Consider the following 19,192-nt stretch of genomic DNA (forward strand, 5'->3'; position numbering starts at 1 on the left):
CCTCTTATTGCGGTAAATCGAATGAACCACCCCGACGTTCTGGAGCAAGTGCTGGAGAATGGCGATGCGGACCTCGTCGCTATGGCGCGTCCCTTCCTCAGTGATCCATACTTCGTGAAGAAGACAATGTCAGGCGCGGCTGATCGCATCAACATCTGCATCGCCTGCAACCAAGCCTGCCTGGACAACATCTTCACTGGAAGGACGGCCTGCTGCATGCTCAACCCACTGGCCGCGCATGAGGCGGAACGCGCAGCGCTACCCGCGCCCATCGCTAAGAAGGTGGCCGTAATCGGCGGCGGCCCGGCTGGCGCGTCCGCCGCGATCACCCTAGCCGACCGCAGCCACCACGTGACGCTGTACGAGGCGAACTCCACGCTCGGCGGCCAGTTCAACCTGGCAAAGCGCATCCCTGGAAAGGAGGAGTTCCAGAGCAGCATCGACTACTGGACAAACACGCTGAAGAAGCACCCGAATGTGACACTGAAGTTGAACAGCCGCGCTACTGTGGAGGAGGTTGCCGCCGGCGGCTACGATGAGGTAGTGGTGGCAACCGGGTGTGAGCCGCACGCCAAATCGGGTGCGCTCATTGCTGGCATGGAGAAGTACCCCAACGTCTTCTCGTACACGGAGGCACTCCTGCATCCAGAGAAGGTGGGCCGTCGGGTGGCCGTCATTGGTGCTGGCGGCATTGGCTTCGACATGGCCGAGTTCCTCACTTCCCCACACAGTAGCTCGGTGAAGACGGTCTCCGCGGCGCAGTACACCAAGTTTGAAAAGCAAGATAACGCCGACTTCCGAAGGAAGTGGGGGATCAAGTCTGCTGCCATCGCGCAAGAAGAACAGAAGGCTGGCACATCCACCGCCGCAAGCGGCAGCAACAGCTGCTCACCCCTTCCAGGCGGTCTCGTGAAGCCTGTGACTCCTCCTCCTTACCGCGAGGTGACCATGTTCCAGCGCACCCGTGGGAAAATCGGCGCACACCTTGGCGCGACGACCGGGTGGATCCATCGCCTTGAGATTCGCATGAACCGCATCAAGACAGTTGATGGGGTTACGTACAAGAACTTTGACGGCACAAACCTCGTTTACGTTGATAAGGAGGGCAAGGAGCAGACGCTGGCAGTGGACTCCGTTGTGCTGTGCACTGGCCAAGTCTCAAACAAGGAGTTTGAGAAGGCCGCAACGCCGGTTCTGTCGAAGCTGCACACGATAGGAGGATGCAACTTCACCAAGAAGCTGGATGCGAAAATGGCCATTCTGCAAGCTCATAGCGTGGCGATACGTCTGTGAGGGTCGACTTGGTTGCCGTCACAGTACGACGCAGTGCTGGCGGGCCAAGCGTGATGTCTCTTCCTCTTCGTAGCCTTTTGCTTTCTTTGCTCTTGTACGTGGCGGTCGCTTCCCTTGCCCAGCGCTGTGGGCAGCGACGGCCGCCTGCCTCACGCATACGCAAGCACACGCGATGACCTCATAACGTAGGCGTTGCCCTCTCCTTTCGCTTTCTTGCTATATTCTATATATATATATATATGCTTCTCTTCTTCGTGTGGGTGACTCATTCGGCCCCCTCCCCGCCCCCACCCTCCCTCGCACATGCACGTGCGCACACTGCACACACAGGTTCACATGCTTTCCTGTTTCTCGATGCCTCATTCGTTTCTACGCTTCGCACGTACGCCCTGTTCTTCCCTGCTGTTGCTCGTGTGTGTATCTCGTCCCCTTCGCTTCCCCTTGTGCCTGCGGGGGTGTGGCGCCTTTTCTTCATCCCTTCTCGTCCATCTCTCCCCTCCTATTTCGCAGTGCGCCATCGCACCACTTAGCCGCTTATCTCTTGTTGTGCATCTTCCCTTGTGGTGTGCTCCTGCCGTTGTTCGCTCTCCTCTCTCTCTTGCCCTTGACTTGGCTTCCCTGTTCGAATCACTGCTGCTGCCCTAGCTCTCTCTGTGTGTGTGTGTGTGAGCGTTGACGCGTTTCTGTGGCGGAGACGGGGAGTCGAACTTCCCGTGGTTCACTGTCCCTTCCGATGCGCTGTTCTCTGTTCCTTTTCCTATGTTTTCATGTCTCCCTTCCCCACCCCCTACTCACACACACACACACACACACACCTCACGACGGGGTGCGGGCGCACCTCGGTGCGTGGCATCTCAGGGCCCAGCGGCACCCTCCTCCCCCATCTCCCATCCCCATCCCTATCCCTGCCCAATGCCGAGCCACCTCTGGCGCCGACAGGGCCGAGTGCCTGCGACTCAGCGCAGTCAGGGCGGTGCATCGCTGCTGATCGCGGACCGTCAGCTCCTGGACGGTGCTGCCTCGGGGAGACCTGCGGCAGTAAGCGCGCTTGTGCCCATCCACATGATGGGCAGAGTGTCCGCGTGACGCGAACGCATCCCACCACCCGGCCCTCGCACTGCCCGCTGGTGTGGGGAAGCCTGAGCCACCCCCTCCCCTCGAGGGGAGGGGACGCACCAGGGGTGGCAGCCGGCATAGCGGGGAAGCGGCTGTGAGGCGGTGGGTGAGGGGGCAGCGCTTGAGGGCGGTGGGGGGCGGTGCTCACAAAGCCGAGTCGGCGCATCTGGTGTGACGCGTGCGTGTCTGTGGCATGCTTTGTCCCACGCTGGTGGGGACCTGAGGCAGGGCGGGGATGGGGCCGGCGTTGAGCTCGTGCTGGTACGGCAGAGCATTGCACACAGGTTGAATTAAACGGAAAAAAACGAAAACGTCTTCCCCCCTCCCTCCTCTGCCCCTCGTACCGCATCACACACATGTACTCCCCCGGCGACGCGTGGGGCTGATCCTGTATACGCCTCTGTTTTTGAATGCGCTACACATGGGACAAACAAGGCACAGCACATGAAGCGCAACACTGCCCCCAAAGCCCCTGACGAAACAGCAAGAAAAAGAAATACAAAACGCAGTCGACTTGACGGCGTCTTTGTCACTGCGTGTACGTGCGTGCGAACTTGTCTTGGCACCCCTCGATGCTGAGTGAAGACACGAATTCTAGAAGGGTGTGAAGGGCAAGCTTTGCCCACCCCCCACCCCCCTTGAGGGGGGGTGGGGGCGAAACCAAAGCGAAAACGGAATATGCCAAGCACGTACTGCTGCTGCACGTATAGTCGTCTGCTCCGGGGACCGTTATCGATCCCGTACTTTGGTAGCGGAAGAAGACGTTCGAGATGAAAGTACAAGGACCCACCTTTGACGTCTTCGGTGCCTCTCTGCTTTTCCTTTGTGTCTGTGGTGGTCCCTCGTGCTCCAACATCGGATGTGCAGTGACTCGCATCAACTCCGCTCTCCTTTTTTTTGCCTCCCGTCTCTCATGTTGTCCGTCATCGTGCCGTACGTGTTTGAATGCGTGTTCGCGACTTGGCTTGCACTCACGCTCAGCCACTCAAAAACGGCACTGGCGCACGGGTGTCTGAACGTGTTGCCCCACAAGTCTCGTCCTGAGAACTCACTCGTCGACGCCCGCACTGCCCAAACGACGGGTGTGATCGGCAAGCATGTGGCTGCGTTGCTCCTGTCGTCTCTTCTTTCACATTCCTCCCCCATCGCCGGCAGCTCCGGCACGGCGTGCCGCACCCAGGACTCCGCGGAGCTATGGCCGTTCACTAGGTGGCGAGCCCGCTGGCGCTGATTTTGCTACATCGAGCCCCCGCACGCCCGACTCGTTTGACAGCAGGTCGAAAGGTGACGGTGAGCGATGCTACCACCACCATCGCCGCCCACTATGTCGACCCCTCAAGCCGGGCGACCCGCTGCCACCGCCCCTGACGAGCGACGGCGGATATGCGTCCTCGGGTGGCTACACTTCTCAGCGTCAGGAATACCGACAGCGCCGCAACGCGGCCGACAACCCAGGAGACTCTTCGGTGGATGAGACAGTCGCCGGCTCACTTTTCACACCGCTGCCTCGCTCCTATGGTTTCTATGACGGCGTTGACGAGCACGCGCGGGAGGCGCCACGCCCGTCGCGCGAGGCCCGACAGCAGCTGCTGCGCGAGTCGCTCGAGGCCCACGCCGCCTCCACTGTCGAGTTCACCGACGGCGGCGAGGACGACATTGAGCTAAATGGCTTGCCAGCAGATCAGTATCATGGCCACGAAGGGTGGACAACAATCCCGAAGGACTCGGCGCTCTACAACACCATGTACGGCGTGGGCGATTTGGAGTCGCGCCAGCGCGCGAACTCGTGGACCGTGGCGATGCGTCACGGCAGGGTGGGTGACAGCATCAGTGTGGACGGTTTGTTGGGCGAGTTGGCCGCGGCATCTGCGCAGCGCCCCGGCACGCACCAGGAGGACGGGCAAACGGATCAAGAGGTGCTCGACGACCGCCGACGCCGCCGGCAGCACGATGACGGGCTCTTGTCGACATCTTTGGAGGGGGAGCTGCTGGCTCCCATGGAGGAGAGCGTGGGGCAGCCGCGGAGCACATACGCGATGCGGAAGCTGTTCGTGGACGGTCTCGTGGGATACCAAGGCGTGATTACGAGAGCGGAGGAAGCGAGGATGAGCGAGGAGCTGTTGCACCTCCTGCAGGATCCTCGTGCCGCTTACGTCGCCGAGGAGGCGCGCTACTGCATCAACCTCTATGAGAAGGAGCTTGGCATTCCTGGGAAAGACACCCTCGCTTTCGCGCTTTCGAGCTGTCAGACACTGCAGCGGGTGCTGTACCGCTTCTTCTTTCTGGGTCTGATCCCTTCCGTGCCCAACGTGTGCCAGGTTAGCGAGATGGTGGGCACCTTCAGCGGCTACCCTGTGCACCGCCACCCATCGTCGATCGGTTCCTACGTGGGGATGCTGAACCTGGTCTCCACGAGCGTGCTGCACCTTCAACATAAGGATGCGCCGTGGTACCCTCGCCTCCATCTCACCCCGCGTAGCCTCTTCGTGGTAACCGAGCCGTGCCTCAGCGAGTACGCGATGGGGTACAAACAAACGCATCAGCCCTTTCACGCCTTCGAGTACGCGACACGCGTCTCCAAGGACTACCGCATCGAAGTGCTCTTTGCCACTGTCGAGACAGCGCAGATGAGGACCCTATCCGAGGCGCTGCAGCTGACCGAGTACGCAGAACGACGGGCGCGAGAGGGAACAGCAAAGCTGTTGACTGGGACGTCGCAACTTCTCGCAGAGGCACGCACGCACACCACCGTGACACCAGCAGATTCAGTAACCGGTGTTCCTCTCCGCGGGCGTACCGACGAGTGGCTCCAACGCGTGCGAGACAGTATGCACACGTCGGAGGAAGCGAGGGGTTACGGGCACGCGAAGCCTCTGGATGGGCACGCGCTGCGACGCCAGCTGCTTGCGGAACGTTTGGTTGGTAATCGGCCTCGCTTGGACAGCGGGTGCGGCAGTGTTGGCTGGAGGAGTGGGGCTGGCCTTGACGAGGGCGCTAACGCGAAGGCGGCAGAGGCGCAGGCAGAGACGAGACATCATGAAAACGATGCATCGCACTCTGACCGGACAACAACCTCTGCAGCACACCGACGACTGGCGGCGCTCAAGGCACGCTACAACTTTGCACAGGAGCTCAAGGCGTCACGGCAGCGGGTAGAGGTAACAAGCGATGGGCCGCGGCTTCTTCGAGGCCATGCGCCACGGGACCGGCGACTGGGTATTAAGTAAAGGTGACCTCTCCCCCCCTCCCCCGCCCTCCGCACGCCCCTTCTCCTTCCTCCGTCTGCGCCATCGTTTCGCGCGCCGCACCACCTCTCGACCCATTCACAGCTGTGGAACTGCTCGAGACACGTGAGCAGGGACTAAAAACCTCAGAGAAAACAGGAAGGGAGGCGCACGCGCATGCCTGCCTTTTCAACCGGCGCACACTCCCATCCCGCTGCCAGTGCACACGCAGACTCAGGGCACAAAAAAGGCGCGATTGCGGTCTGCACGTGTGCCGCTCTTCGGGTTCGCTACGTGAAAGGGTGCGATGCTGGGCCGCGGTCCAGCTGGTGAGCGTGACTCCCACCCCTCCCCCTCCCTCGCTCGTCCTAGGGCACATAACACCACCTTCTTTCACCCGCACTGCCCGCTCACTTCTCCCTGCCTCTTTCGCTCCTTGCGGTCTTTCTTGTCTGTCGCCCTCAGAGACTGTGTTAGCTCGACTGCAGTACATGTGGGCACGCTGCTACGTCGAGGGGAACCATCGACTCCAACCAAAGGGACAACAAAGCAGGCAACCCTCGGAGAACCCAACTCGTCTCTCACAAACAACGCGGCATGTTTGCGCAGAGGTCAGGAACTGCCTTGCGGCGGCTCCGGCACACGTCGGTGGCGGCTGCCGCGCCTACGCAGCTCGAGACGCACACCACTTTTGTGAGCTCGCGGCCTGTTTGTGCCAGCGGCGCTCTGCGTCAACGGGAGCACGAGTCTTTGACGCATGCACACCGTTTTCTGTCCGCTTCGCAAGTCATCCGTGCTCAAGCAACGACGGTGCAGAATTCGGCGGCAGGTCTTAGTGTCACTCTCCCGCCGCTTTGCGTGTTAGGTGCCTGCGCAGACGCCGGTAGTGGCAGCTCGAGCCGCTACAACGATGTTTGGGCTCCCATCGAGTCATACCTGGCGCAGCTCAGCGCTGCTGCTGCCGCCAACAACGGTTTAGGACAGTCTGGCGTGACGCCTGGCGAGCCGTCTCCACCTCTGTGTCTCGTTCTGCGCCTCTTTCCAGACTTGACCATAGCGCAACTGCCCGCTCTACGCCGTGGCAGCACGGGGGGTAGCAGGCCACCTCGCCGTGCGTGCAACAGCTTCATTGCTCCACATGAGTACCCGCTCGACGCCATATTGGGAGCAGAAGAGTTGTGGGGCGGTGGCGCAGATCCTCAGCGGGTGTTTCGCGGCGCTATCGACTGTCTGCACGAACTGGGCCAACGACTTCTTCCGCAGCTGGCGCTCGTGCTGCAGCTGCCTACGCGGCTGCTTGTCTCGCAGCAGTTCCTGCATGACCTTGCGGCGCTGCTTGTCCGTGACAGCTGGCGCAGCATCTCCTTTGAGTTGCCATCGACTCACCAACTGTACTCCTGCAGCGCAGACAGAAGTGTCGCGGGGGCGCGTGCCCCTTCTGCCACCTCCGCGACGGACGTTGGGGCTGTCGACACCGCGTGGTGCCAGCTACCTGTCCTCTGCACGTCATGGCCGACTCTGTGCCGTCACCCAGCGTTGGGGCGGACGCTGCGGCAGCTGCGCCGTCATGACGTGGTCCCCTTCCACGTGCTCTACTCGTGGGCCGTGGCGGAGATGCAGCTCTTCCACAGCTTTGAGCTGTCCATCGTCGTGGACACGACCGCACCGATGCCAGAAGAGGAGGCTTTGCACGCGTACCTGCAGGGCCCCAGCAGCGTGGGACGATCGGCTGAAGAGCTCCACCGCGCGTCGCCGCAGCTCCCACATCAGTTTCGTGACTCTACAGACGTCGCCCATTCGTCGGGTCAGACTGACGGCGATGCCCACCGCAAGCACAGGCACGTGTACATGAGCGACAACCCAATGGCCGCACGCGGGGCTACGGTGGGTCTCAGTAACGGTGTGATGAATGCGTTACGGCGGCGAGATCGGAGTGCGATGCCGCTCGAGAGTCACAAGGTGGACCTCGATGGCGTCGAGAAAGAGTGGCGACTGCGGAAGCACATCAGCGCAACGTCACCGTCTGAGGTGGCGACGGCGGTGGCGCACACCCCACTTGCGTCTTCGGACAGCCCGAGCGACCTCTCGCTCTCTCTTGACACCCCGCCAGACCATTTGCGCGCGCTCATCGAGAATTCGATCGTTGATCGCGACGCAGCTGCTCGGTCTCGCCTGGCACAGCGACAGCGCCTCTTGCAGAAAGTCGGGCAGCTCATGCAGCGCACGATGGAGGAGCCTTCTGTCGCTGCGTCCGGCGACACTGACAGCCCTCCATCCACCTCGACTGGCGAGGATGACCAGAGCGCGTCATTGAAGCAGGAGGCGGAGGCGCTGGAGCGGCTGCTGAGGGAAGCTAACGACGCCAGTGATGCGGGCACAGCCAGCTTCGACGCAGAGATGATGATGGCGGAGATGCAGCGCTACACACGCGCCCACTCGCAGACGTCGCCGTCTCACCGAGACGTCATGAATGGGATGCACGACGCGCCCGGCGCCGATCTCATGGTGACGTACAACCCTTGGTCTGCGTTTCCAGAGTACTGGTCGTGTGTACACGCCCTCGTAGAGGAGGTCACGCGTGCAACCTTGTTGTGGACCGCACCAACGTTCAACAAAGCGGCAGTGCAGGCATGGACGGCTGCGTATTACGCATCACAGCACCCGCGGGTAGGCGAAGGTGAGACGCATGTGCCCACAAGAAACGCACCGCTGCCCCTGGTTGTGCCCATCTACATGCCAGTCCAGTCAGCGATGCATGTGGAGGTGGAGCGACTGTTGCGCGAGGGCCGCTGGTTTGAAAATCCGCCGCTGCTCCAGGGCAGGGAGGAGGGCACAGCCCTACACACATGGCTACCTGCGTCACTAAACGTGGCCCTCGCTGACACCTTGTCCATGCTGCCAGGCGACTATCAAGCGCGCGAGCGAAGCCGGCTGCTGCGCGATCACCAGCGACTTCGAAAGGAGGGGGCGCAGGGGGCGCGTCGCGGTAGCAGTGTGAGTGAACTTGCAGGGTCGTCACCGTCCTGCTCTGAATCGTGCGAAGACGATGAGGAGCTGCGCCCGGTACTCATCCGCATCCACCAAGAGGCTCGCCCTTTGTTCCTCCTGACGCCGGCGCAGGTGGAGAGACGCGAGTCAAGGGCGTTCACGGAGGCTGCCGCGGCATGTGTGACGGCGGGGGCGGAGGCGGCCCAGCTCGACAAAACCGTCCGTGGAGCAAACAAAACGTTCACGCAGGCGGTTGAGGAGAGCTATCGTGCCGCCTCCCCGGCGAACGATGCTGTTGTCTCGCACAAGACACCGTGCATGTGCCTTCTGCACGTTCCCACGCCAGGACTGAGCGTCGAGGAGCTCGACCGCTCCTGGCGTTGTCTCTCCTCATGACGAGGAAGGGGGGCGCGTTTTTTTTTTTCGCGGCTCTCGTCGAGACCGTTGGAAGAGGAAACGGAAACGAAAACAGCAACGCAACGTGCGGTGGTGCTCGCGTGCATGTATGGCCTCCATTCTCTTGCGCCCTTTCACCCGTGTAGCACAGTGTACGGTCGTCGACGTTGGCGGGCACTGCGTCTGCTTGTCTGCTTGTGTTCATGTATGCGGGTGTGTCGTCCGCGTTGTGTGGCGCCTCTCGCCATCTGCTCCGCTGGCCGCATACTCATCTGATGTCTTCTGTGCAGCCTCGTTGGTCCTCGCATGTTAATCATCGCTGGGATTCAGACTTTTTGGTCGCGGCTTTGTGCCGGCGAAACGACCCAGTGGCCGCACGGAGATGCATGCGCTAAGCGACATATACCCCCTCCCCCCCCCCACACACACATCTCCGTCCCCCTCCCCCTTTCTACCTTGACTCGGGAGCACGTGACCGAGGGACGACGCCCCCTTCGGATGTCGTCGCGTCTCACCCTCTCCTTGATGTATGGATGCGACTCTCTCACCGCTCACCCAACCCCCTGCACGTGCGCCTGTTTCCTCTTCCCCCTCCCACCTCCTCTTTCGCGAACTTGCGCTCTCGTCTCCACCTCTTCATGTTTTCTTTTCAAGCGGTTAACCTAGCCGCGCTCGTTGGTTGTTGCTGTTACGTGCTTGAGTCGGTCATGGCCGCCGCTGCCGTTGTAGAGAACAGGTATCGGGTTTCACACACGTTACGGCGTGCGTGCGCGCTCGGACTGTGAGACACTTGGAGATACCCCTACCGATTTTCTTCTCTTTTCCTTTTGCAATGCGGCACTTTACCGGGGTACTGCGCAAGGCCGCCTCGGCCACGCCGCCGTCGCTCCCTCCACCGCCGCGATTGCTGGTCTTGACAATGATCCCCAACGGCGGCGCGCTTAGCCCCGCTCTCCGCATGCTCGGTTATCACCCCTACACCTTTGAGGATAGCGTACGCAAGGGCCGCCTGCTGACTCATCCGCAGGAATGGATGGCGGTCCTGCGTGGGGAGAAGAAGTTCGACTTTGAGGTGCTCAAGGTTCCTCAGCATACATCATCCACGGAGTCGGTGCCGTCGTCGTCGGGTGACCCTTCTGCGTCAAGGACGCCAGAGTCTGCGACGGCTAGCACGACGCCGTCTGCGTCTCCACGGGCTCCCCTCTTCTTTGACTCGTTCGTCGGCCCGCCCGCCACCGTCGCCTTCGAGTCCATCCTCAAGGAGTGCCCGCGCAGCACGCGCGTCATTCTTGTGGAGGAGCCGGACAAGCTGGCGTGGGAGAAAGACATGGAACAGTGGCTCCAGCCGCTGGTGCGGGAGTGCAAGAAGAGCGCGATGTGGTGGAACGCGTCGAAGCTGCACATGATGCTGCTTGACATGGTCGACCTGCGCCGCGCCCTCATCAGCCCCAGCAACCAGCGGGGTGGCCGCGCACGCCCGTCGCCGTCCTCGTTCGCTGCCATGACGGCGCAGAACGTGCCCATCTCGAAGCAGCACACGACGCTTCGCCTCTCTGGGGCCCTCGACTTGTTCGAGCAACACGTGAAGGAGGTGGTCCCGCGCGACCGGCTGCTGGTGTACAGGGTGCGCGATGGGTGGCAGCCGTTGTGTGACTTTTTGCAGGTACCAGTGCCGATGACATCGGCAACGGCAGGCGGTGCTCCAGCGGAGCCGGTGCCGTTTCCGCCCAATTCCACTGGTAGTGACATTCTCCTCTTCGTTCATCAGGGCTTTAAGAAGAGCACGGCTGTGGTGTCGCTTCTCTTCCTGGCTGTGGTGGCACTCGCGCTGCTGCTGCTCAGCTCCTTCACCGAGGAGTACAGGCAGTTTTACTGTGACTACCGCGACTACGTCCACCGCGACTTGGAACCGTACATGGACGCGGAGAAGGTTCGTAAAGACGACGAGTCTGCCTTGACAATACGCCAGGCGCTGGTCATGGCGAAGAAGTCGTCGAAGCGGTTTGGTGAAGAGTACGAGAAGGAGGGTGGTGCCATGGGATCCATGGCCGGCTTGATGGAACGCATCGTCGGATCCAAGTAAACGGCGCGCATCGCACTTTGGCTCTCTCCGATTCACAGACGCATCCCCCCCCCTCCCCTCTTAGACAATGAGCTGGAGCGCATGCACGCGCTCAGTGCTCCGCTTCGCGTGGTGCGTCAAAGCGGAGGAGCAACGTTGGCGGCGTTGTGCGCGCATTGACGGTACTCGCAGCAGTCACGCACACTCGCATTGAAGCAAAAGGACAAACCCCCACCTCAAACATCTCTCATGACGGGCGTTGCTGCTGGCGCCGACGTCCCCTGCATTCTGCACGCGTCCCTTTCTCTTGTCTGTCTCTCGCGGCGTGTATGCCTGCTGCACGCTTCAGGGGCTGAGAAGAGCTCTGTGTCTCTCGTTGCATCCCCGACTTACTCGCCCGTTTGTTGTTGTTCTCTGTCGTTCCGATTTCCCCTCTCGTCACTCCAGCCCGTCCCCACTCCTGAAAAACAGACAACGCAGAGAGCACCGATCGACAACTCGGATCTCGAAGACTCCCCGCGGCACTGCACCTACACCCATACATACTCACCTCGCCCGCTCACCTGCACACAGGCGTGCGTGGGCACACCCACACCACACACACACACACACACGCACACACAATAGCAGCAGCAGTGTAGAGGATAGGCGCCAAAACCGCCAGGAGGAGGTCATTGGGTTAACGCGAGCGGTGGGTGGACTCAGTCGCTTGCTTCCGTTTCGCTTCAGCGTGCTCCTCGTCCCTTTTTTTCCGTCTCTCCGTCCTTCCCCCTCCTCCACAGTCAGAGACACCATCAAGGCGATGGAAAATCCATTCGAGGACTTGCGGCCGGCGCTCCGCAGCGAGGAGGACGAGATTCGCAAAGGCGTTTTCAGTCAGGCCCTGCGCAACCTCCAGCAGGCGTCCTTGGAGGAGCGCCGTAGATGGTGCAAGGCGATTCGCGAGGCCACGGCACGGGGCGGCGCAAAGGCCAAGAAAAAGGCTACGACCGCTGCTGCGGTTGCCGAGTTGTCCGGCAATATCGCCCCCTCCGCGCCCGTATCCTCTCCTCCACAACGCACGGCAAACACCAGCGCGGCCTCAGCCTCGCCTCCGACGCCCTCCGCACTTACGGCAGCGCATTCCACCGAAGAGACCGATGTTGCGGTTGGTCAGAAACGCGCACGCAGTGAAGGCGAGGCCTCTCCGACCGCCGCCCCGGCAAAGGCCCTCGGTGGGCCGCTAGACGGCGCGCCGCTGCGTTGCGCGCCACAGGCATTGCAGACGATGCCCGAGTCAACTACTGTGGGCTCGCAGCCATCTCCTACCGCCGCTCTCGCCCCAGCAGATGGGGAGCCGTCAGCATGTGCGGCTGCATCCGACCCGGCCGCCGAAGAAACGGAGGAATCGGTGAAGGAGTGCATTGCGGCGTACATGCGTAGCCTCCTCGACCGAGTCGTTGGTACCGGTATCGACAACCTCGCTGTGCCGGCCCTCAAGGTGCTGTGCATGATGCTGGGCATTCACACGGAGGTATCTAGCAAGCTGGGCTTGTACAGCATTCTTGCTGACTTCTACTTTAGCAAGTGCGTAAAGCTCGGCAAACGGGTGAGCCGCGACACGGTTTTCGAGCGGCATGTGGAACAGGAGGTGAGCATGCTGAGGCGGGTGGCGTCAGCGTCGTCCTCAGTCGGCCGAGCAGAGAAGAAAGTGGCGGCAGCGGCGCCGGGGAAGGCTGCCGTGACGGTCGCAACGTCAGCCGCCACCCTTGCCGACAAGGTCGCAAAGACGGAGGTGAAGAAGGACCAGGCGGTGGTGCGGAAGAAAATGTTTTCAGCCCCGCTCCCCAATCCCAGCCGCGCAGCGAAGGCGGTGCCGCAAGCCGACCCGGTTACGGAACACTATCTCAAGTACGAAGACTACAACGACAACACCCTTGAAGACGACGCGGCGGTGGCAGCGCCGGCGAGCGATCACGCATATGGCGGCGACATCATTTACCAGCAGCCGGTGTTCGCGCGGCCAAACAACAAGACAGCCTCGCGGTCGCACATGGCCAAGTATGAGGGGTCTGGTGCAGGCGGCGAAGAGGAGGATTCGTGGTCGTTGCCACTGCTAGAGCGCAAAGTCGCCTCCATTGTGCAGCTGTACGACCCTGTGACGGTGGCCATTGTTGTGAAGAAATTATCGCAGATGGGGTACCGCGACGGCGGTGCCGAGTCGCGCGTCGAGCAGATTTTGCGACGCTTCCATGACCGTCAGCTAATCTTTTATGACAACGGCATCGCCTACCTTATGTGAGCTGTGAATCCCTGCCACCCGCACCTTTGCCCCCCTTCTTCACATCGTTGAACAGCCACCATTCTCTGTTCCCCTCCCCCTTTTGTTTTGATGTGCCACCTTTGCTTTTCGAAGAGGAGGCGTGGGGTACGCCTCAGTACCTCGATGCTACTCTTGCATCGTTTCTCTCTCCTCCCCTGTCTGCCAGGCCTTGCCTGGCCCGTTCCCTTTCGCACTTGCCTGTGTGTGTGCGATTTGGGGGAGGGGGCTTGTTGGCACTGAGCAAAGAAAAAAAATGCCTCTAGGCGCGAGGCGGCACACGGGCACAGACAACTCTTCTCCCATGTGCCACATCCTCTTCAGTGTGCCTCGTGTATCGCTGTGTCTTGCGGCACGCGCCTCTCTCAATTTCGTTGTCTTAGACTCATGCAAGTCCATCGCTTGGCTGCACCCCATAGATAAACGGCGAAAATGTCGTGGCTGTTGTGGTGGCTAACGAACGAGTGTGTCTTCGTTGAAGATGCGCTCACCCTCACTCCTCCGCTCTCTGTCTTTTGGCGACGGGGGGTGCCATCTTCTTCATTCTTTGTTTCGTTGATGATGGCGTCTTGTGCATCTGTGTGCGTGCATGTGTGTGCCCTCCAGTCCCCCCCCCCCACCCTTCTCTCTCTCAGGACGCCATCCCCGAGAGCTGTTGCCGCCTGTGTGCGCTCCTTCGATTTTTCTTCCTCCCCCCTCCCCCTTTCACTACTGATGATCTTAACAACGACGTTTTGGGTCTTTGCAATGTGCGTGCGTGCGTGTTTGTGCGCATGTGTGTCGTGTTCATCATCATCGACGCTCGCATCACGTGTGCAGAGGAAGGAAAAGGCGGTGGCAGGGCGTGCACCGACGCAGACAGCGATGTTCGCGCAAGCACCCACACATCGACGACACGACAGCACACACACACACACACACGCACCCACCTACCAGAAGCGAAAAAAAAAGGAAACTGTAACAAGCCAAAGGCCAGCAGGGCAGAGGGATAACCAAACCCTTTGTCACCACCGCTGGTGGCTGTGTTGACACTTCGCCGCTTGGAAACCACTGGTGTGAGCAGACGCGCACTTTCTGTACTGTCTGCCAGCTTGGCTGACGAAGTGGTGCGAGTTTCGTCGCTGGATGTCCACATCGCTGCGTCTCCTGTCTCCCCTCACGACTCAGTTGTCTCCACTGTCAGAGATCAGACTCAGCCCGCTCTCTCCCTTGCTTGTCGCCATTTTCTTTTTCGTCTCGCTACGTGGGCTCATTTCTGGTTTCCCTTGCACTGTTGGGGCGGCGCCGGCGGGTGGGGTAGCGCTGCGCATTGACACACGCACACACACACACACACACGCACTCGCCGCTTCTGCTTTGCCCCTCAGCATCTCAACACGCACTGTGGGGAGAGGAGAAGGTAGGTGGGACATAGCGGTGACGATTCGTCAACGGTTTCCTGCGGCTGACGCTTCTTTGTGTGCTCGCCGTTCTCGCAGCCGTTTTCTGTAGAGGTCTTCCGTTGCTTTTCCATTAGACACAACTCTCCACGGTTCTTCGTCGCGTTCTATCGCCCTTCTTGCTTGTTGACGGGCTCCCGCTCGCACCAACATCACAACTGTTGCTCTCCTCGGCCCTTCAGACGTACCACACACACACACTCGTCGTGTTGCTGTTTTCCATTCGCGAACGTGCGCAGTTTACGTGTGCGTGCGCTTGCCTCGGACCCGCACAACTTTCCTTTCGACATCTTCACATGTCGAGCACCCCCGCCTTGACCCATGGCGAGTATGTGAATGGTATGCTGGTACTCGCGGCGGCTGCCACGACCTTCGTCGGGTACGCAAGCAGTGTGTACTGGGAGCGCACCGTAGCACTGTGTCTGTTTCGGCGCCGTGAGTTGGCCCTGGAGCAGGAGATTGCCGAGCTGGAGACAGAGGCCAAGGAGATCTGCACAACGTCGAATCTGTACGAGCACAGCCGTCGTATGCGTAGGGCGCTGCGGCTGCGTCAGGAGCTGGAGGCGGAGCGCCAAAGGCGCCTCACCTACGAGTTTTCGGTGGCTCGAGTCGTTTCGCCGCTTCCAGGTGGCGTCTCCCTCGCTTCTTGGTTTGGTCGGCGGACGCGCGACGCCGCAGCGGTGACAGCAGCACCTGGTCGAGTAGGCAAGGCCATCGTTGGCAACAAGCCCGGTGTCTTACCAGATCTTTGTGCCACCACTACCACATCCTCCCTGACGCTGGTCCATGCCGCCGAGTATTCAACCACTGCTCCGAGTCGACCGCAGGTGCTCGTGGAGAGCGCGATGAATGTGCTCTGGTACAACGCTACAACTGTCGTCAAGTATCTCCTGCGCTTTGGAAGCGCTTTGGTACTCCTGTGCGTATTTGGCAACCGGCGTGGGCTGATAACTGTTCCGCCATCCTTCGCAGAGACGCTGCGCTACTGCGCCGTTGAGGTGATGGCGCCGTTACTCCTCAATGCCTTCATGTACGTGCCAGCTCTCGTCTTTGCACCTGCAAGGCGCGCGTCGTTTGTCAACACCCACGGAGGCAGAGCTGCGGACGGTGCCGTTGGTGTCATTCACGGCAGCTTTGCGGAGACAACTCCGCCATCGTCGTCGGCACCCCCGTTTACTGCCGTCACGGGCTCCGCGAGTGACGCCGGCGTTGCAGCAACGGTTCAGCACGCAGACATTGGCGTCTGTGGGAGCCATGATCTCGCGTCGTGGCTGTTGGCGTGCTACCTCGCCTCGTACTTGATTGTGCGCGTGTTCGGTTGATGGGCGGTGGTGGGGCTCACCGGGTCGCACACGGGATGGGGTGTGAAGGAGTGCTTAGCAAGGGAGGAGGGGGCAGCGTCACGAGAAGGTGGGCAAGCGGACACATAGGCGCACAGAGGTGTATGGGCTCGGTCCTTCTGACATGAGCAGGGGACCGTGTACCGTGCTTGGGTGCTCTCGCCCTTCCGACGCCGTCGTTTTGCACACGTCCTTCGTTGCTCCCGCTGGACCTGACTCCCAGGTACCGTTTTTGTGTGCCCCGGACTCTGGCAGGCACACGCTCTCCATTTTGCCAACTCGATAGGACACCTCCGTGCTCTTCAGAGAAGGGGTGCGGCCTCCGCCTTGTTTCTGTGAGCATGCGAGAGGCGCTGCTCTCTCCCATCCACACAATGTCATTCTTCCCTCCCATTGCGCCTGTGCTCTGCAGGTGTGTTGTTGCCACTGTCGAGCAGCTCTAGGGTGTGTTGGCCCCGTACGCGGCGGCGATAGCCACAATGGGGGTGGAACACTCGCGAGTTTTTTTTCTAGTGGTGACAGTGTGCGGATGCGGGAGCCCGCGTGTATGTGTGTGCGCTGGCGCTTCAGCATCGCTTCATCAAAGGAATAAAACGAGTACGCAAACGCACGAGGGTGCGCGTGCTCGTTACCCGCGCCCACAGACGTTGGTGGTGGCAGACGGACCGTAGCGAGGGGGGTGGGGCTCGGCTACAAATGCCACCATGTCGAAGGCGATATCGGGTTGACAGGGGGAGGAGATGAGGAAGGCACTCGAACCTCTTCCGATGACCTTTGTCTCCTCCACTGAGGCGTTGTACTTGTATTTTGCACATGAAAGGGTCTGGCATCACCGCACCTCACCTTATCCACGTTCCCTGCATTGTTGCATCTATTTCCACCACGCACACCCTCGTCCATCCCTGCCTCCTTACTTCTGCGTCTCTCTCGCTCTCTCTTGTCGTACCCGTCACCCCATACATTACAATTCGGGTTTCGATGCATGCGTATATAAATATATATATATATATATATATGCGCGTGTACACGTGTGTTTGTTTGTGTATGCGTGCCTCTGCATGTAGTCAAGCAGGGGTGTCTCGCGACTGTGCTCGCTCTCTGTGTGTGTGTTTGTTCTTACGCAGAGTGCATCCGCCCCCACCCCTACACACACACACACACGCTCCAGCAATCACCTTGGGCACCGTTTCCGAAAGGTTAGTTCCCATCGCCGCTTGCCGTTGCTTCTTCCTCTGTCTCGCCCGGACACAGCCCAGCCCCAACACTTAGCCATGCAACCGCCACCACCACCAATGACGCCGTACGAGGAGAACATCACGCGGTCGTACCAGTACCTCAACGGTGCCCGGATGCAGTCAGCGATTCTCTTTAACAGCACCACCTTCTGCATCGATCGCTGCCTCGATACGCAGGAGCTGTACACCTTGATGCGCACGACGAACGCTCCGATCTCGTATCGCCTCCAGAAGGATATGGAGGAGAAGAAGTGCGTGCAAAACTGCAGTGCCAAGTGGGACGAGCTGTTCAACATCACCCTCACGGAAACAAACGAAAGTGCCGTTCGCGAGGTGCAAGCGAACGCTATCGCGAAGATGATGGGGGCGATGCAGCAGTAACAGTGGGAGCGCTCTGCCCGGAGGAAAAGGTGGGGGAGGAGAGGAACGAATACACAGAAGTGCTGAGACGAACCAGGAGGCTGAAAGTGTGTGCGTGTGTGATGGGTGGGGGGAGGGGGTGTTTCGTCAGACCCCAGGATGTGTAGAGCACCGCATGCCTTGTACGGCGAGGTGCGCAAGAGGAGACAAGCTGCAGATGCCATCCTTCATCAGCGAGGGCTGTGACACCATTTTATCAAGGCTATTTCGCCGCCTTCCCCACCCTTTCGCGCTCGTGCGGATTCTCTTGGGAACGCGGAACAAAGCGGCATCCCCATTTCGCTCACTAGGTCGCCTGTCCGGCGATGGCACGCAGGTCTTCGAGGTGTTTCGTGTCGGAGTGAGTGTATCGGTGTACCGCACGTGTTCCTTCTTACTCTTGTTGTAGCTCCGCAGGCAATTCGGTGAATACTTCATCGCATCGCTTCGGGCCGTTGGTCATCCCTCTTGCCCTTCCCCCTCCCCTCCCCACCGTTGAAAGCAGCTTCTCGTTGTTGCTGTGCTGGAGAGGCGGTGACACGCACATAGTACACGCGCATTTGTGTCTGTGTGGACGGGTGCGGATGTGTCTTGAGCAGGGAGGGTGTCGCCCATTTCGCTTATAGATGTCTTGTACGACCCCTCCGACTGTTGCTTGCTCGCCCGTAGCTGTGGCTGGTGTTGGTGTTGTTGTACTGGATCACCCCTTTCCTTTCTTTAAACAAAGGACGCGTGGCGCGCAGTTGCCGTGTGGCAGGCACGATCACACACGTAAGTCACAGTCTGCAATGAGAGATGCTCTCACACACACAGAGACGCAGAGAAGCGAGTAATTACCAAGCTGATTCTCATGTTGGCTCAAGCAAACAATTTCGAGCCGCTACCTCGGCTCTCCACCTCGGTGCAGAGGGCAGACGCGTTGTGCTGTGAATACACAGTCGGTGCGCAAGCACACGCCCGCGCGCGCTGCCGGCAATGCGGTCGGTCTTCTCAAGAGGAGAAGCACGCAGAACAACCTTAACCCTACGAAAGGCGCGCATCTGTGAGGCAGTCGTGTGTTGGCGCCACACAGGCTTGCGTAGATGCTCCTTTCCTTATGCTTCGATTCCTCGCCTCCCTTCCCCTGCCCATGTAAAGCCCCGTTGACCTTACCCTCCCCCCTCTGTTCCCATCTGTTTCGCTTGCGCCTGTACCTTCCCGCGTGTCTGGTTCTCATGTTTTTTTTTAATCTCTTGCTCACTGGCACGACACATGGTTGTGCAATCCTCGCTGCACGACTGGGGCGCCCGCAACTACCCGCACACATGCACACAAGCGTACGCCCCTCCCCCTCCCTCTTTCTTCACGCTACATCGCTAACGTGCACACGGACCTTGCGAAAGGACAGGACCACACGAAAGC

The 19,192-nt window shown here is 60.3% G+C and overlaps 7 protein-coding genes across 7 annotated transcripts in view; all 7 read left to right on the plus strand.

Moving 5' to 3' along the window:
- Nucleotides 1-1,293, plus strand: part of LMXM_32_0830 (putative 2,4-dienoyl-coa reductase fadh1) — a gene marked incomplete at both ends in the record, with an annotated part of 2,193 nt that extends 900 nt beyond the window's left edge. Inside the window, one exon of the mRNA XM_003878283.1 lies at nucleotides 1-1,293. This exon is cut by the window's left edge and continues 900 nt beyond it. Within this exon, the coding sequence (XP_003878332.1) occupies nucleotides 1-1,293 (1,293 nt within the window).
- Nucleotides 1,294-3,506: 2,213 nt separating this feature from the next.
- LMXM_32_0840 (conserved hypothetical protein) lies at nucleotides 3,507-5,636 on the plus strand (the record flags this gene model as incomplete). The annotated part of the gene is made up of 1 exon (XM_003878284.1): nucleotides 3,507-5,636. The coding sequence occupies one exon, from the start codon at nucleotides 3,507-3,509 to the stop codon at nucleotides 5,634-5,636; it is 2,130 nt and encodes a 709-aa protein (XP_003878333.1).
- A 594-nt stretch (nucleotides 5,637-6,230) lies between these two features.
- Nucleotides 6,231-9,017, plus strand: LMXM_32_0850 (hypothetical protein, unknown function; the record flags this gene model as incomplete). The annotated part of the gene is made up of 1 exon (XM_003878285.1): nucleotides 6,231-9,017. One exon carries the CDS (start codon nucleotides 6,231-6,233, stop codon nucleotides 9,015-9,017), a length of 2,787 nt encoding a protein of 928 aa, XP_003878334.1.
- Nucleotides 9,018-9,849: 832 nt separating this feature from the next.
- Nucleotides 9,850-11,100, plus strand: LMXM_32_0860 (conserved hypothetical protein; the record flags this gene model as incomplete). Its single annotated transcript, XM_003878286.1, has 1 exon — nucleotides 9,850-11,100. The coding sequence occupies one exon, from the start codon at nucleotides 9,850-9,852 to the stop codon at nucleotides 11,098-11,100; it is 1,251 nt and encodes a 416-aa protein (XP_003878335.1).
- A 781-nt stretch (nucleotides 11,101-11,881) lies between these two features.
- LMXM_32_0870 (conserved hypothetical protein) lies at nucleotides 11,882-13,360 on the plus strand (the record flags this gene model as incomplete). Its single annotated transcript, XM_003878287.1, has 1 exon — nucleotides 11,882-13,360. One exon carries the CDS (start codon nucleotides 11,882-11,884, stop codon nucleotides 13,358-13,360), a length of 1,479 nt encoding a protein of 492 aa, XP_003878336.1.
- A 1,753-nt stretch (nucleotides 13,361-15,113) lies between these two features.
- LMXM_32_0880 (conserved hypothetical protein) lies at nucleotides 15,114-16,139 on the plus strand (the record flags this gene model as incomplete). The annotated part of the gene is made up of 1 exon (XM_003878288.1): nucleotides 15,114-16,139. The coding sequence occupies one exon, from the start codon at nucleotides 15,114-15,116 to the stop codon at nucleotides 16,137-16,139; it is 1,026 nt and encodes a 341-aa protein (XP_003878337.1).
- A 1,289-nt stretch (nucleotides 16,140-17,428) lies between these two features.
- LMXM_32_0890 (conserved hypothetical protein) lies at nucleotides 17,429-17,773 on the plus strand (the record flags this gene model as incomplete). Its single annotated transcript, XM_003878289.1, has 1 exon — nucleotides 17,429-17,773. The coding sequence occupies one exon, from the start codon at nucleotides 17,429-17,431 to the stop codon at nucleotides 17,771-17,773; it is 345 nt and encodes a 114-aa protein (XP_003878338.1).
- Between the last annotated feature and the right edge of the window lie 1,419 nt (nucleotides 17,774-19,192).

Source organism: Leishmania mexicana, chromosome 32 (genome assembly GCF_000234665.1).
Source record: "Leishmania mexicana MHOM/GT/2001/U1103 complete genome, chromosome 32".
Lineage (NCBI taxonomy): Eukaryota > Euglenozoa > Kinetoplastea > Trypanosomatida > Trypanosomatidae > Leishmania > Leishmania mexicana.